The sequence below is a fragment of the Drosophila obscura genome, unplaced genomic scaffold (genome assembly GCF_018151105.1).
Source record: "Drosophila obscura isolate BZ-5 IFL unplaced genomic scaffold, ASM1815110v1 contig_1, whole genome shotgun sequence".
Classification (NCBI taxonomy): domain Eukaryota; kingdom Metazoa; phylum Arthropoda; class Insecta; order Diptera; family Drosophilidae; genus Drosophila; species Drosophila obscura.
The window spans coordinates 7701737-7719342 of record NW_024542679.1 but is presented as its reverse complement, the minus strand read 5'-3'; the positions used below and the strand labels follow the sequence as shown (position 1 = coordinate 7719342).

Here is a 17606-nt window from a genome sequence, read left to right as displayed (position 1 = left end):
CCCAACCAACCAGCAACCACCAGCAACACCAAACAGTTTCCATCCTTTGTTGGGGTTTTTATTGTTCGCAAATTGTATGCTTAATATCGCTATTGGGGTGGTGGGGGTGGGGGTGCATTGGGGGGTGTGGGTTTCAGTTCCTTGATATTTGATTATTTGTTTTTGGCTTGTGGTTTGTAGCCACTGTCCACTGATGGCTGCTGCTGATTGTGTGGCTGCTGCTGTTGCAGATTGCAGATGGATGTGCAACAGGCAAACACAAACATAAATAGCCATGAGGCACGAACGAACATGGCCATGACCATGGCACATGGCAATTGCAGCAGAGCGTGTGGCAGCCAGTGGCAGTGGTGGAATTATCATCATCGTCGTCGTCGTCGTCCTCGTCATTTGCTGCATTGACGCACACACAAAACATCCTCGCCTTCCCCTGCCTCTGCCTCCGTCACTGCCACACTCCCACTCCTGCCCCTGCCACACGCCCTCTGAGTAGCCGCAATATTCCTCCCTATTTGTTGATTTCAATCAGACGACGACTGTGGTGTGCATTAACGGAGCAGAGCATAGCAGAGCCAGAGCGGGAAACGGACGGAATGGGACGGAACAGGACGGACTATGACGAGGACCAGGAGACGGCAGGACTCGACTGAGCCGGGCCAACAAACAGGCATAAACAAAGCACACACACACCCACACCCACACACCCACACAGAGACCGACCACAGCAAACGGAAGAGCGAAAGCGAGAGATAAGGAAAAAGCTTTTATTCTTTTGCTTTTGCTAAGAGAGCTTTTTCTCTCTTTCAATATTTTGGGCTCAGAGATTCAGAGATGCTCATGGGAATGAAAAGAGGAACATGAACACGGAATGATATGGATAGAGGAGAATATCCATAGTAGTTGGATGAATATTCCGAGATATTCAGGTGAATATTCCGAGATATTCAGATGAATATTGAATGAAAAGAATTACGAATGATTCACAAATAGAGCAAGAAAATATTTTTTTCAATAGAAATAAAAACTTTCAAAGATCTTAATACCGAATAAATACCGCCGAATACTCTTTGAAAACTCATGTTCATGATAAATTAATTAATTAATTAAAGTGAAAAGTGGAATTGGTGATCAAATAAAAAATATGTTCATAGAATTAACTGATTAAGAAGTTTCTATTAAAGAAAATTGCAATGGACTTAAGTTAGTACCATCGAATGACATGGAAAGATCTTGAGCTATATTTCAACCATAATTTAGGCATAGATAAATGTATAAATCAGTATTTTGAATGTTCATAGCTGTACTAGTTTTAGCTCCAATACAGTTTTTTTTTATTTTGTTAGTTTTTGCTTTAGTTGTTCCTCCATTTTAGCCTTAGTTGTTCCTTTATCCTCTTATATAATGCGTTCTCTTTGGCTTCAATTTCAATTAAAAACTTTGCTAAATCTCCTAAATTATTCAACTGAAAGGCGACGTTCTAACCCCCATCCCATCCAAAGGCTTGAAAAGTGTCATTAATAATTGCCTTATGGCGCCATTGTCTTGCAACATTGTGTGGCTAATTGACAGACCAATGTGCAGCAGCAGCAGCAGCAGCAGCAATAGTTCAGTTCTCTGTTAAGAGAGAAATATACGCTCACTCTTTCTCTTTGTCTTTCATTTGGTTGGTTTGGTGGAAAAAGCTCTCTCTCTCTTTCTCTCGCTCTTTTCTTATCAGCGGCTGATGCTGTCGCTGTCGCTGCTGCTGCTGCCGCTGCCGCTGCCGCCTTTGGTGGTGTCTCCACTTGTCTTGGGTGGCACGACGCGTCCTCTGTGTGTGGTTTCGCGTCGCTGTCGCTGCTTGTTTGCGCGCTCTGCTGTGCCGCAGTGCCGTAGCCGTAGCCATAGCCATAGCCATTGCCGTCGCCCCGTGTCATGAAAAACATTTGGACGGCTTCCGTTTGGCATCAGTTTGTTGGCAATTCTCGAACCCGTCGGCCGCAACAGCACACAGTCCCCAAAGCATAAGAAAATCTAAAAAAACTTTGAGCAAGAGAGACAGCAGAGATCGATCAGCAGCAGCAACAGCAACGTGCAACACAAACAAAAACATTCACCACTAAAAAGCGCGACAAAAGACACAAGAAATGTTTATCAAACAAAAAAGCAACGAAACATATGTGATGTGATACGAAGAATCCAAACGCGACTTTTCGGTTTTTCATTGAGTTGTTGTTTTTCTTCCCCCCAAACCCCTCGTTTGACTTTTCCCTCGGTTTTAGACCCGTTCCTGATTTTTTGGTAATTTTCGTACATTTTTTTACGAGCTGCTAAACTGTTTATCAGAGTTTGTGTGTGTGTGTTTGCGTGTGTGTAAAAAAGTTAATTTAACAATTTTTATGTCTGCACAAAAACGTAGGCTTTTATGACTTTTTCTTTTATTTCAATGGGAAAATATATAAAATAAATTATCAGAGAGAGAGAGAGAGAGTGGATCATAAATTGGAAAATTTAACAAGTGCATTGACTCAAAAACGAAAAAAAAAAAACAGAGAAGATCGGCGACAGAGAAGAGCCAAAATATCCAAGGCACAAAGTCAAGGTGTTTTTGTCACCCGACTTTGAAAATCCAATAAATTCTTGTTAATGTTTTCAACAAATTTGAGTGTATTTTTATGCGGAATTTATGCAAATGACACAACGAAATAAACAACAATGTAGATTGAAACAATATTCAACATTTGTGTGCTTTGAAATAACAAAAAAGAAAATTGTGAAAACGTAAGGGAAATTGTGCGGGAATATTAAGTGTTTTAAAGTAATGTAAATTTTTGTTTAAGTAAAAGCTAATTCTCCTATTGTTTTAAGAGGGTTTTGAAACAGCGATTTAACAGAAAATGTAGAGAAATTGTTGTTGATATTATTTGATGTTAAATTTCTCAAAAACTAAATACATATCATAAATGCGAATAAAATTTGCAGTAGTTAAAGTTTCTGCGACACAATTTAAAATTTTCAAACAATTAAACAAGTTTTGAGGGCTTTAGAATTAAAATTGGCTATAATTGATTTAAATACGATGATCTGATTAAATCTAATTGCCTTGAAATTTAAATTAACAAAAAAATTGTTTCACTTGCAATTACTTAACAGAATATATTTTTTTTTCACTAAATTATTCCCCAAATCAATCAATTCTTCGCTTTAGAAGTCAATTGGAATAAATAATCGTTTGAAAGTGATTGTGTTTCCCATTATAATACTCTATTTAATCGCATTAGTGATGGGTACTGGTCTATAGTATTTCCTCCTCACACTCAGAAAATAAATGCAAAATAATGAAAATAAATGTTTGTTTTTTGGAGAGTCAGCTTTTCCTCTAACACATACTCCCCGGAATACACACACACACACACACACACACGCACGCACATACTCTTTGTGCCACGCCCCTCTATGTTGGAAATTGCCATTCAATTATAAGTTTTATTTGCTACTAAGAAAAGTAAATCACCGAAAATTTCAATTTGATTTCGAGGCTCAGAAGAATAAACAGGAAGGAAAACCACTCACATGAGACATTATTCATGGGTGATGTGGGGGGGGGGATGGAAAAAGTTTTGCAATTAGGAGAAGTCGAAGCTCAATCGAGGGATGAGATATATGGAGAGAGAGAGAGAGGGACAGAGAGGGAGGGATATAGAAAGAGGGCGGATATAGATGGATAAATAGGAGAAGGAAATGCCGCTTCAAGTGGAAAATTCTACATCGTTATCCTCTGGTCCACTCCACAATTATTATTTACTTGGGGAGCTTGTGTTCCCGCTCTCTTGCTCAGTAAACCAGAGGGATACGCACCTGGGGAGAGGCACGTGTATCTCTCAGATACATAAATAATAATATGGGAGAGACAGGGGAGGCCCTAGCAAATGGCCATCGATATCCGGTGAATGCCACAGCAGCAGCTGCTGTGGATGCCATATTCTGGAGTGTCCTTCAGAGCAAGAAAGAGAAAGAGAGGGAGGGGGAATCCTGTCTTTTCTCCAGAGGGTCCCTGGTCCAAGCTCGTTCTAGTAGGTGGAAAAAAAAACCTAAGCAGCGGCTTATTGGTTGCTGCCACGACCCCGCAAAAAAGCTTACGTGACTTTTGTGGCATGCTCTGGCATAATTCTTTCTTCGTTTTCCATTTGCCCCCCCCCTCCGCCTGCTGCTTTTCGGGTGCTCTTGCAAGTGAAATTAATGAAGCAGTTCATCTGACACTGAATTGATTGGCTTATTGCGCAGGCAACTCGATAGCCGCCATGGCATCCATCGCCTGCCAGAGGCGCCACCAATCGAATGGAACAGCTGCTCCTACCAGTATCTGGAATTTCTGTCTCATCCTTTTTGCTGTTGCTGTTGCTGTAGCTGTCTCCTAGGACTACGATTGGGGATAAGTGGAGTGCTATGACAGGACATTTCTCTGCTTGATTGCATGCCTCATTTGTCTCTGTTTCTGTCTTGGCCACAGCATATGGAAGAGAGACCTCTTCTCATAATTGAATTCCCATCAAAACCGCAAATAACATCAAAATTACATTATCTCTCTCTCTGCACTTTCTCTGTCTCCCTCAATGTCATTTCTCTCTCTCTCTCTCTCTCTCTCTCTCTCTCTCTTAATTGCAAAACATTTCAGACATTTCAGTCACGTTTCAGTGGCAGCATCAATATGCCACACCACCAAAACCCAACCGACAACTCAACCCCTCAATCTATCAATATTTGGCATCCCATAGCTACTCCTCTTTTATTTTATTTTATTTTTTTTTGTTTTTTGTGTATTTTGTTTTTGGCCTTCCTCAACTTTTTTATTCGCCTTTGAACCATTAATTTTTTGGTTGCCAAAAACATTTACATAATAGCATTAGGAATCAGAGGGATGATGGTATGGAGTTGAGTGTGGTGTGGCGGCCATGTCCCATTCTCCTAGAGTCATTTGTTTGATTAGCAATTTCCATTGGGGCGTGACACAAACACTTGCGGGGAAAATCACCCAGGAAACTCGTACAAAAGGAATAAAAAAAGCTCTTAAGGAAGATTAAATATATTTCCAATTTTTGTTTTTGTTCAAAACAGAAAGAAATAATCCCAAAAGGAGAAGAGACATTGAAAAGTTACTATACTATACAACAAACAAACAAAACAAAAAGAACATACTAAATATTGTGTTTCCTGCAACAAAAATTCAAATCTACAATAAATAAACAAACAAGAAAAATACAAACAAAATATACCCAAAATAATACGGAAAAAGCGAACTGCAACAACAACAATTAAAATCTACAATAAATACAAAGAAAAATACCAACAAAAACTACGATTTTAACAGAAGGAAAGAAAACGAAGAAATCTACTTGAACGGTTAACAAAACTTGCAAATTAATGTCAACTACGGGTCGGTTGTTCTACTATACACAAGGATTAACTATAAACTAAACTCAACTAAACTAAAATACTAAATACTATATTATATATACCATACATATATATATACCACATAATTATACAGATATATTTATCTACAAGCAAAGAAAAAAGACAAAAGCAGTTAAAGAGGCTTTCAAACTAAATAAACACTAAAAACATTCAATGTGAACAAAAATTCAATTTTAAACAATAGACATAAAGAGTATATACAATATATATAAATATATAAATATAAATATTCAATAAAAATACCAAAAAGAACGCTTACAGTTTGAACGTTACAAAATACCAAAAAAGTAAAAATATTTTTAAAAGAAAATTAAATATTTAGCATACAAAAAGAAAGCAAAGCCAAACAAGCAACAAAGTCAACTAAATAAGTAAATATTTGTTAATTACAATACAAAAAGCCAAAGCAAAGCAACAATAACAGAGAAACGAAACGAGATACGGAGAGTGGAGCAACAAAAGCAAAAGATATAGCAAGATAGCTAAGCAACAGTGGTAAAGAGCAAAACACTAGAAGAACAAAACAAAAACGCAACACAAAAGATACAAAACGCAGAAATTGAAAGCTTCCATTTATTGAAAAAATAAATAAATAAAATAAAAACACACTACAAATACAAAAGAGATATACCCAGAATATATATATATATATATACACACACGATATATGTATATGCATAAAAGTTACTATTTTCTATAAATTTATCAAAGATCAAAGCTATATATTATACATGTTTGAGCCGACTTTGGGGCTATATTTACAACAATAAACAAACCTATATAAAAAAAGACACACAAAATAAAACAAAAATTTGGAGGCTACACAAACACAAATGCTGCAATACGAAACCGCCTGCAGTCATCAACAGCAACAACAAGAGAAACAGATCTTGCAACAGGATCAGCAGCAGCAGCAGCAACAGCAGCAGCAGCAGCAAAACTTGCAACAATTGCGCCAACAACAGCTGCCACAGCAGCGTAAACAAACCTACAAAGAGTATTTGCAGCAGCATCAGCAGCAAAAGCAACAGCAGCAGCAGCAGCAACAACAACAACTACAGGGTAGCAAACAGCCCGTACGCATCTTTCGTGTGCATTATATCCGTTTAAATTCCAAAGACGGCGTACCGTCAATCAATCGTCAGGCGGCTGCTGCGTCCGCCGGATCCGGGAATCATCAAAACAGCGGTGGGGGCAGCACAACAAATGGCTCCAAAATGAAGACAATTGCCCCGAATATACGTCGGAGGCGACGCTGCGATAAGCATCACCTGGAGCTCTACTGCAATGAGACGACAACACCGCCGACGCCAATGCCCTCCAGCAGCCACAGCCACAGCTGCAGCACAAGCGGCACCGGCAGCAGTACTTGCCACCAACTAAAGCCCGTGGCTGGGGGATTGCGTCTGAGGGAATGCATCACGGCACCGTCAACGGCCGCCAGTTCTCCGGTGGATGAGCACATGTGCATACCGGCGCCACCAATCACACCGCCGCCGGCCTTCCTCACCGAAGGCTATAAGCGATCCAGCACATCGGTGTCCACCTCGGCCTTGCCCAGTGCCACGAGCAGCAGCGGCAGTGCCAGTGCCAGTGCCAGTGGCAGCAACCATGAGACGAAACATCAGACACCACAGCGGACACCCAGCCAGACGCAGATTCAGCTGCAGAGGCAGGCACTGCTGGCCACGACAACGACGATGCCGATGCGGCAGCAGAAACCATTTCCAATTGTTGGCAAACTTTCAGCTGGCATCAGTGGAGGAGGAGGAGGAGGAGGAGTAGGAGGAAATGCGAGTGGAGGAGGTAGCAAGCCACGGACAACGGCCACCATAGCGGTCACATTGAACAGCGGCAGCAACAAGCCACGTGCCACGGTCAAGCGGAGTTTAGGTAAGCGGATGTGTCAGAGAGCTTAAGCGAGGAGAACGAATCGGGGAATTCTCCACAGAATTCTCCTCCAAAGTATGCTATGAAACATGGCCGATGGGCATTGCAACGTTTTATGGCAACGGCCATAAAGTGGAGGGACTGTGCCACAGTGTGTGTGAGTGTGGCAGAGTCTTTAAGAGTGTGTGTGAGTGTAGCAGAGTCTTTAAGAGTGTGTGTGAGTGTGGCAGAGTCTTTAAGAGTGTGTTGTGTGTGTGTGTGTGTGTGTGTGTGATGGGTGTGGTCAAGCCATAAAGACGACCAAATTGCAGCTGCGTCCAAAGAGGCGTGCTACCAAAATGGCATGGGGGATATGTGGCGTGTGGCATGTGGCTGGGACTATAGCGCGATGCCTTTTGTGGGTGTGGTTTGGTGTGGGCGATTAGGCTTAAGCTTGCAACTTTATTGAAAAGTTTTATGCTTCAAACAGCTCTGAAAGTGAGGGAGATTTACAGCGCAGATGAAGGGCGGGAGCACCATGGTGATTGAGCGGGAGAGTGGCTGAAAAATGAGAAGAATATTAGGAGCGTGTGGAGAGTGCATATTTGTGCTTAAATAAAGCTACAAAACTGTCGATCCATGAGAACATTTAATGGTTTATGGAGAAAGTACAGAAAGTACTTGGCTTTAAAGTGAAAGTACATTTAATGATGCCTCAATGGTTGTGGACGCTGTGGATGATTTTCCGATGGCTGCTGCTGCTGCTGCTGCTCTAAGCAAAAGTTGTTGCTTCTATGGAAAATAACTATTCCCTCATTTTTATTTTGATTTATATTTCCTTATAGAACTAATTCCTTAATTAATTTGGAATTTTGTGGGTTCTTTATATTGATGATTGCCTGATGGCTTTACGCTTTTCCCACCATAAAATTTCCCATGTAAAATCAGCTCTGAATAAAGAAAGTTTTCTTACACCACAAGAAAATAGAGAAGAGAAAAAGTGAGGCAATCAACACGACGGACAGACAAGACAGGCAAATTGGCCCCATGCGTCCATGCAACTATTTGTTTGATTCCGCGTGTAAATAGCTCCATTATTGGGTGGCACAAGCACACCAGACAGACGTGTGAGTGTCACGTCAGTCTGTCTGTCTGTCTGTCTGTTTGTCGTCTTTGCCACACTTTTCTCCACTGAAACTGCTACCATGGAGATGTCTGTATATATGTATGCAAATGTTGAACATGAGAACGGAGCAGAACGGAGGGAGTGCTGCAAATGTCAATAAAAATAAGTTTCAATGCAATTGTCGCCTCGTTTTCGTATTTCGTATGTCGATAGTTGATTGCATTTGCGCTTCTGAGGCCAGAAATTGCATATTAAGGAGGAGGAGCATTCAGGCAGGAGTGGCAAATGGAAGCAGGGACAAGCACAGAGAGAATGGAGATTGTTGGATGCCCTCGGGGGAAAATAAAAAACGAGAAATATTATAGTTTTGGGAATGGTCATAACATATTTCGATTTAAAATAAACTTTTCTAATTTCTAGAGAATTTTAAACTCAAGGAATATGAATAATGAATGAATAATTTGCGGAGCGTAGTGAATGCTTTTCCTTGATTTCTGAAGGATGTTCTCCTTCACCCAAAAGTTCATTTGTGATTTTCAAAGTTCCCTCTAATTCTTTGGGCATTGGGCTGTACCACCTATTAGGCTAATGATTTTAGACCATAAATTGCATAAGGTACGAAATACCAGATTCTGTTCTGTCGAAAGAGAGGCTTACACGAGCTTGCCAAAAATTCTGTGTGTGTGGAGGCCATGAAATGCAGCAGCAGCAGCAGCAGAGATTTCATAATAGATTGATGGCGAAGTGAGTGAAGATGAAGGTGAAAAGGGCAGAATCCAGGCCAGAGGCAACACCGCAAAAGGAGGCGGCAGGTAAGGTAGATGGAGCAGAGTGGCAGTGGCAGTGGCAGTGGCCGAGTGCATGTTATGAAATATTCAATCAAATAAACAATTTTCAAGCCATAAATCCGACCAAACAGTCAAGGCTTGGGCTGCCTTCATGTCTCCTTTGGCCAGCTGTCTGTCAGTGAGTCAGTCTATCAGTCTGTCAGTCAGCGAGTGAGAGCGAGTGAGGAAGTTCTTTACCTTCATCTCAATCTTTAGTTGAATAAGGCATTCATTTCATTATTAAAATATTTTACCTGTTCCTCGCTCCTATTGGCTTTTGCCTCCATTTACCTAGCAAACTATTTGCCTGCACAATTTTCCGATCAAATTTTCTTTAGCAGTTGCTTTTGCAATGACAGCAAAGGGAAAAAAAAAACTTGTGTAATATAATGGAGAACCCACCTAATGGAGGAAAACTTTAAGATGAAAGGAAGGAAGGTACGGAAGGAAGGGAAGAGAGAAGGGCGGAAGGTAGAATGGATGTTTCGTCGTTAGTTCTGGAGTGGGTTCTTGGATGGGAAAGGTACAACTTTTGAGAGTCTCCTCAAGTGAAGAGTTTTTTTTTCCATTTCTCATTTCACTTTTCACTTTAATGGGAATTTAATTTGTACGATTTCTTTGCACTCTCTTCCCCCCCTATCTCACTCTCTCTCTCTCTCTCTCTCTCTCTCTATCTGTCTGTCTCTTCCTCTGTGATTATTACACTTTTTTCCCTTCTCTGATTAATACTGGTTCTGTCCCATCTCCTTTTATTTTCCCTGTCAAATTATTTCTGCAACATTTTCTGAGAATTCTCTGGTGCATTTGGTGCTTACTTCTTGGTAATCCCTTTCCATCCGAAAATTCAATAAACCCTTTCCCAGAAATGTGGCAATGTCTGTTTGCCAATTATTTCCTGCAGAAGTACTCTCATATGATGATTCCAGGAACCAGTTTTCAACGGAAACACGAATTCATATACTTAAGGGCTTAGCCCGTAAATACATTGATTCGGTTAGCTTTTTCTGCCTCTTGTACTCCGAATTATTTTTCCCTTAATTAAAAAACTCTACAAGAAACCCTTCGTGCAGTAGAGGGAAAAACTTGCCTTGCCTGACAGAATGACCAAAAACGTCAACGACTAAACCGAAGAAGTTTCCATTGAATTTTCGATTGAACGCTCGTCGACGGTTGCTGTTCAAAATTAATTGCCAATTAATTGGGAACTTTCGAAGAAAGTTTGACTTGCATGCAGGGCCAGTAGTTTCTGCAGTAGGTTAAGGTCTAATGGAATGTGTGCGTGTGTGTGTGTGGCATGTGGCATGTGGCATGTGCTTCATGTGCTGCCTGCAAACTCGAGTGTAAAGTGAGAGCCAAAGGAATTTCAGTGTTGCAATTGCTAATGTGGCAGGAAAGTTTCCATTTTTGCCTCAGAGGAGGAGGAGTGAACTTTCCACTGTCAGGAGAGTTGGGTGCGGGAGGAGTGGCCCACTGCCACTGCCGTCTGTTAATAATTAAATGCATTATGCAGGACGGCACTGTACTTTTTGTATTTCCACTCGTATTTATTATAAGCCAACTTTTCCACCAGAGGCCTTGCCAGGCGTGGGCGGCATTATAATCTGCAAACATTCAACATTCTCCCTGCCGCCACTGCCATGCCCCAAAAGAGTGGCAGAGTCATCATGGAAGGAGCGAGGAGGCGAAGAAGTGGCAGGAGGGAGCGTGGCATGCCCGTAGCTTTTTAATTGAATGCGTGACTTGTTGAAACTTTTTGTGATTTGCCACACAGAGCGAGACAGAGACAGGGAGAGAGAAAAGAGTGTATCGGGGTGTGTGTGTGTGTGTTTGTGGCAAATATAAAGCTTGCCACGTGGACAGTTTTTGGGTGGCGCTGCTGTGGCTTCTATAAGTCGATTAAATGAAGCAGCAAATGTGGCAAGCTTATAATTAGAAGTAAACCCAAAATATTCCGCAGCGAAAGTGTGGCAAAGAAAGAGTGAGACAGGGCTAAAGTGTGAGTGAGAGTGCGAGGGGGTATCCATTAATTACACAAATTGTGTTTCGATTAATATTTAACTACATAATTATAAGCCTCCGGGGCTGCCACAATTTGATGGGGGTTTTGGTTTTCCTCAAGGGTTTTACTACATTTAAATGTAAGTCTTGATAATTCATAATTTATTAATCGATTGTCTTGAATTGAATCATTTGTTAATTTATTGTCTTGAACTTGATTATTAATTAATTTATTTTCTTAAATTTTCTTCCATTTTAAGGTGAGTTTCAAGTTCAGAGCCGAAACGCTGTCAATCTTAAGCGAAGCAATGGAATTAGACTACAAAGTAAGCTAAGAAAATGTGATTTAAACTATTTTGTATTGAACATTTTTTGTTTTGGATAGTTTTGGCGTATATTTTTTCTCCTGTAAAGATTTAATGATTTTAGTGGAAATTTAGTTAATTTTTACATTTACATTTTATGCACTTTTTAAAGCTTTAACTTGCATTTTTTGTTTTTTATCCTTTCTTACCCCCTAAAAATCATGCGATGTACGTTTTTTATAATCAATCAAAATGTGTCTCCGACGGCCATCAATTCACAATGAAAATGCGGCAAAAGTGTAATCAATTATTGTGTCACGACAAAATCTGTCCCAAAGGAGCAGGCTTCACTGTACCCAGCCAGCCAGCCAGCCCTTCTAGGTGCTGCTCGGTTTTTCCTCCTGTTGATCATCTCTGCGCTATGGTGGAAAAATGAAAAAGTATTTTCCTGCCAGCGCGAAACAAACAACGAGGAAAAGGAAAAAGAGAAAAAAGAGTGGAAGATGTCAAGTGAAAGTAATCTAATAAAATTGGGGAAATAGAAAAGCGTTTATTTATGATACTCTCCGCAGAGATGTGGCAGGGTGAGAGAGAGAAGAAGTGAAGAAGTGAAGGAGGCAATAGCGAGAATACTGAGGATGGACCATTCGAGGTATTTCATGTGGAATATCTGCTGGCAACACTGCAATTGTAACTGCAACTGCAACTATTTGCTAAAACAATTTCAATGAAATTACTTTCACCCACACACACACACCCACCCACTCAAACATACACAAAGAGAAAGAGAGAGACAGTTGGAAAAAGGCAAACAGGCGCACAGGCACAACGTTGCATACTTATTTGGGGCAGCATTTAAATTGCCATTTTTGACAGTTCTCCCCCCAAAAATCTCTGCCTCTCTCTCTATCTCTCTATGCTGTCTGTGGCACATTCCCCACTCCTGTTGTTGCTGTTTATTTTTACAGCAGTTTTACATAACAATTCCGTGTGCTGTGCTGGCATTTGGCCAGTGTAAAAAGTAACCAAAAAATTGCATACAAAACATTGTTTGCTGCATGCCACGAAAATATGTAATTAAGAATCGTTTTCTGTGGATAGAAGTGAGCAAGGGGGGTGGAAAGAAGAGCCGCCTGCCACCAACAGAAGGAGGATGGGCTGAAAACTTTCCGAAACGCACTTTCCAATGCGGCACGTGGGCGCAGTCATGTGTGCGTCTGTTTATCAGCTCCTGCCGCGTCCTTGCACACAGCAAAAAAAAAAAAACAGAAAAAAAAGTAAAGACAAAAAAGAGCAGCAGAAGAGAAAGAGAGAGAGAGAAAGACAGAGATAGGGAGAGGAGTGAGAAAGAGGGAAATGCAACCATGGGAATCAACATCCGGCGCGTGTGGCAATGTAACAGGAAGGCTGAGGCAGCAGCAGCAGCAGCAGCATCAGATTCAGATTCAGTTGTGGCAGTGGCAGTGGAGCAGTCAAGAGTAGTGACAGTGGCAGTGTCTGTGTGCAGCAGCAGCAGCAAGTGGCAAGAGCAAGGTCAGCTCCTGTTGAAGGACAACAGGATGCCAGTGGAAAAAGCAGCAATTGCAGCTACCTCTCCCCTGTCTATCTCTATCTCTCTCTCCTGTCTATCTCTATCTCTCTCTCTCCCCCCATAGTGCACTTCCTTCCTTCATATGCCACCCTTTTTGCCCTAACCCTTGGACAGCGTTTTGCCTCGTGCTTGCCTCCTCCCCCCTCGCATTTCAGTCAACACAATGCACAATTGTCGCGCGCGCTCTCTGGTTTTTGTGTAGATTTGCTGCTGCATTTATTGTACGATTGTATTGTTGTTTGTCTTTCCATGTGTGTGTGCGCGTGTGTGTGTGTGTGTTAACCATTCTGCTGCTCTTGCCCTGCCTGCTGTGACGTTTCATTTCGTTTCGTTAAACATTTTGCGGTTTTTTGCGCGCTTTTCACTTTAATTGTGGGCCCAAGCGAGTGACTTTCGGGAATTGCAGCATGGAAACTGAAATTGGGGAAAACACTCCACTGGGTGAAAAGTGGCCACCCAAATTGGGGGACTGAGTGGTAAACTATTTGCACGTGTTTTTTGCGTGGAAGTTATGGGACGTTGGAAAAGAGCAGGAATGTGTGGAAACCAACATGCACTTCTTGGTAAATATCTTTTTCTTTGGTACTTAGTACATACACACGCAGAGGTATATGCCTAACTATTACTGGCTCTGGGAGAGTACTTTTATGACTTCTTGTATGACTTCTTAGAAAACTTCTAATAAGACTGCTTGCCAGCCTGAGGGCTCTGAATAAAACTATTGATTGTTTATTTTATTGTATTTAATTATTTATTGTATTTATTTATTTATTGTATTTATTTATTTATTTATTGTATATATTATTTTGTATCTTAGTTATGATTAGCCTTAGTTTACAGTTTACAGTATAAATAAATAACTACAAATTCTAGTCGCACTTCTACTGCTTCATACACAGCTACTGCACTGCTTAAGCTGCTTCTTCTTAAACTGCTTTCCCCCAGAGGCATTTTCTACTACTTTTCCACTCATTCTATTGCTACGTTGTTGCTACCACTCAACTTTTGCTGAAACTTCTTGAGCCTTCATCTTTAGCTGTTTATCTTTCAGTTCAACTTCAACTTCAACCTTTCCATTACGTTTCTCTTCAACGTCAACACCTTTCTACCCAGCCACTTCCACATAATTTGCTAGCCCCACCACCCACCCCGACAAAGTTCAAGGCTGCAACAAGTGTGCAAACAATCAACGAAACGAACTGATCCCTTAGCCCTCTCGCTGCCATGTTCCACTAATTCTATACTCATTTATCAATGTTGCCCCAGAGCCATGGAGTACCCTCTATCCGTTATTCCTGCCATTGCCGTTGGCCCTGCATAATTTTCTATGGCACATAATTCAAATTTCTGAGCTGCCTGCCGCTGCCTGTGCTGCCTGCCACTTTGTTTTGGGGGGCTCGTTAAATAATTCAATGCTAATCTTTAAATTAAAATCAACTCTCGACTCGACTCTAGACCATTAGGAACAGACACCGCAGGACGCAGACACCGAAAAACTGTTTGCACCACAAAATAGAAAATAGAAAACAAAAGCAACGACTCTGACTACGACTACAACAAATATTTTAATATAATAAAATTAAAATGATATTCCATTGTTGAGTGCCGCATCGCCTTGTCGGTTCGTTGCCTGGGTTGCACATGCCACTGGAAAATTCTATTCATCGTTTTGCAGGTTGTTTTTTTCACGTTTTTTTTGTCTGCAGTTTTGTCTCTCTTTTTACGATTTTTTTTTTTTTACGATTTTGCATAAAATATTTTTAGCAGGAGCTTTGCGAAAATTCAGTAAAAAATTGAGGGAAAATTTATGAAGCGTGGCGTGGCTATGACGCTGTCTGCTCTTCTCCCCTCCCCTCCTCTCCCACTGTACCTGCCTGTGTGTCTCTGTCTCTTTGTTACTCGTAGATGTGTGTCTGCCTTTTGGCCCTGTGTCTTCTCCTTTCAATCCTCCTGTGCCCTGCTGCTGGCACACTGTCTCTCGCTTTCAGGCTCTATCTGCCATATAGCCTCGTCTCCTATTTGTGCTCTCTATCCACCCCCCTATGGGGGCCCACTCTACTGCCTCCTGCTCTTCAGGGTCTGCCCTCCAACAATTTGCTCTGAAAATTTGCACAATTTTTGGTGCCCTGTCTGTGGATCTGCGGGCCTGCGGGGGTGTCTGTGTGTGTGTGTGTGTGTGGGTTATATAATGATGGGGGTGGGCCAAAGTTTGCACTCACTTAAATAGATGCCAGAAAAACATATACCGACCGCCTGGCATAATGTGGCAGGATCCCTACAGCATGCCCCGGATTCATCGTGTGTCAAACTAATGCTTAAAGTGTCACAGAATGTGCCACAGCAGGGGGGTAAGCGAAAGGCTGCTGCGGGAAATTAAAAATTCAAATGAAAATTGCCAAGAGAAAGGAAGAGCGGGGGGCAGGACACAGCTGGAAAATTAGCGAGTGTGAGAAGAAGAAAGAGAATAGGGAGAGAGTGGGAGTGGGAATGGGAATGTGAGTGGGTGTTGGGGTGGAGAAATGGCAAACAAATTAAGGACTTCCTTGTAGAAGAATTTCCTTTTACTTCACTTCACTGGATGACTTGGCACAACACGAAAGTGCCTTTCTCTTTCCTTTCGTCTTCTATACGTTTTAGCCACTTTATTTACTGTTTTATCTCCTCCGCCTTTTCTTCCTGTGTAATTCCCACTCTGCTTGGGCTAAAATTTTAATTTCCTGCTACTCAATGCGGACTTCCTTCCTACGATTTGGCGAGTCTCGACTCTACTGGTGGTCGCCTGCCTTTCTTACAGCCACTCCACCACTCCCTCTGCCTCTTGCATCCTCCTGCTCTTGCAGCACATATATTTTCAATCGAATTGAGGTTTTTACCTCCTTAAATATTGTCACAAGAGGGAAAAGCTTTTCGGACAGCTGTAAGCAGCTTATAGAAGAAATATTATGAAAAATAACACAAAAATATTTTCCTGGAAAAATGTTGAGGCAAAAAGTAGTTACACAGGATTTTCCGATTCACTTGAGTTTCCCCCTTTGACAAAAAGTACGGGAAAAACGTAGACTAAAGCAGAGAAAAGTTAACCAATGAAAAGCCGCGAAAAGAAGGAGAAGGAAACCAAAAGAAAAAGGCGGTGGCGTAGGCAGAGGCAGAGAGAGGTTCCTGCTGATGAAAGTCAAAAGGAGAGGGGGAGAGGATAGGGTAGGAGAGACCATAAAATTTATTGCCTGCTCCGTGTGTCTCGTGCACCTTTTGAATGTGGGCGTAGCTCAACTTTAATTAACCCTTTTGCCACACAGATTTTCCAACGCTTTGCCCGCGCCCGCTCCCTCGCCCCCCTCCCGCTGACAAAAGGAAGCCAGAGGATAGGCCTGCCTTTAGATAAAATGCCAGGCGAAAATTAAACAGACAAAAAAAATAAAGCAGTAAAAGCGGGAAAAGCGAGACAAGAGCAGGAAAAACCTTTTACAGATTTCGTTTATCTTTTTTTCGTTTTCTGGTTTCTGGGTATTACGCTTTTTCCCAGGGTTCTTTTGCGGCTGACTGCGGCTGCTGCTGTTGTTGCATAATTTTCACTTGCTTAAAGTCAAGGCCGTCCGTTCAGCCGCAATAAAATGCAGTCGCTAGGCTTGTTTTTTTTTTGTTTTGTTCCTGCGGTTGGTCGATTTGTCCTTGATCTTGGTCATCAAAAGGAACGAAGGACGCACACTTTTTGCCTGCCACTGCCACTGATGATGCTGCTGCTGCTCTGCTTCATTGCTCCTGTCATCATTATCTTTTGACCCAAATCACATCAGCCACACACACACACACATATCTGTCTGTAGCATATTTTTTTTTGTGATATGACTAATGACTGTCAGACGTTGACTTTTGACCACAAAAGTTATGCCTATGCCTATGCCCTCTCTCTGTATCCTTGTCTCTGATGTCCTTTTTAGTTTAATTTCCCTTTTTGATTTATGGTAATTTACTCTCGTATAGTATGCCGCCTGCATCTGTCAGCAACGTGTTCCCTATCTCGTATCTGTAAGTGGATGTGGCAACTACATACATATATCCCATAATTACATGGCAAATCTCTCTCTTTCAGTGTGGCTGTGGGTGTGTCCTGTGTGTCCTTCAGGTTATCATGTAATTAAGCTCGTATCAAAGTTGGTCCATAAGGTAGAAAGAAAACTCTTGGAATTCAATTAGGAAAAGCCGACAACTTTATGCTTTGAGTGAGGGAAAAGGAAAAACTTCAATTTTTTTGGGGAAAGTAAGAAGGAAACACCCACTATGTAGGTAGCTCCACACTTTGGGTTAATGAATAAAAAACCCTACTCTTCGGAAAAGTACGAAAATAGTCTTAATTTACCCAAAGAAAATGAACAAAGTTAAGTTATTCAGATTGCAGTCTCATTGCTTTCCGTTGCCTCCAGTTGATGGATTGATTC

At 41.5% G+C, this 17606-nt stretch overlaps 1 protein-coding gene across 12 annotated transcripts in view; it reads left to right on the top strand.

Moving 5' to 3' along the window:
- The window catches only part of LOC111080106 (phosphatase and actin regulator 4), a 91200-nt gene that overhangs the window by 52068 nt on the left and 21526 nt on the right, over positions 1 to 17606 (top strand). For 6 of the 12 annotated variants that reach the window (XM_041593031.1, XM_041592995.1, XM_041592945.1 and 3 more), the window contains one exon: positions 11535 to 11600. The exons of 4 other annotated variants lie outside the window; for them this stretch is intronic. In XM_041593031.1, the coding sequence (XP_041448965.1) occupies positions 11535 to 11600 (66 nt within the window). Of the gene's footprint in view, positions 1 to 6140; positions 7348 to 11534; positions 11601 to 17606 lie in introns of those variants that run through there. 2 more of the 12 variants (XM_022375551.2, XM_022375553.2) reach the window with 2 other exon arrangements.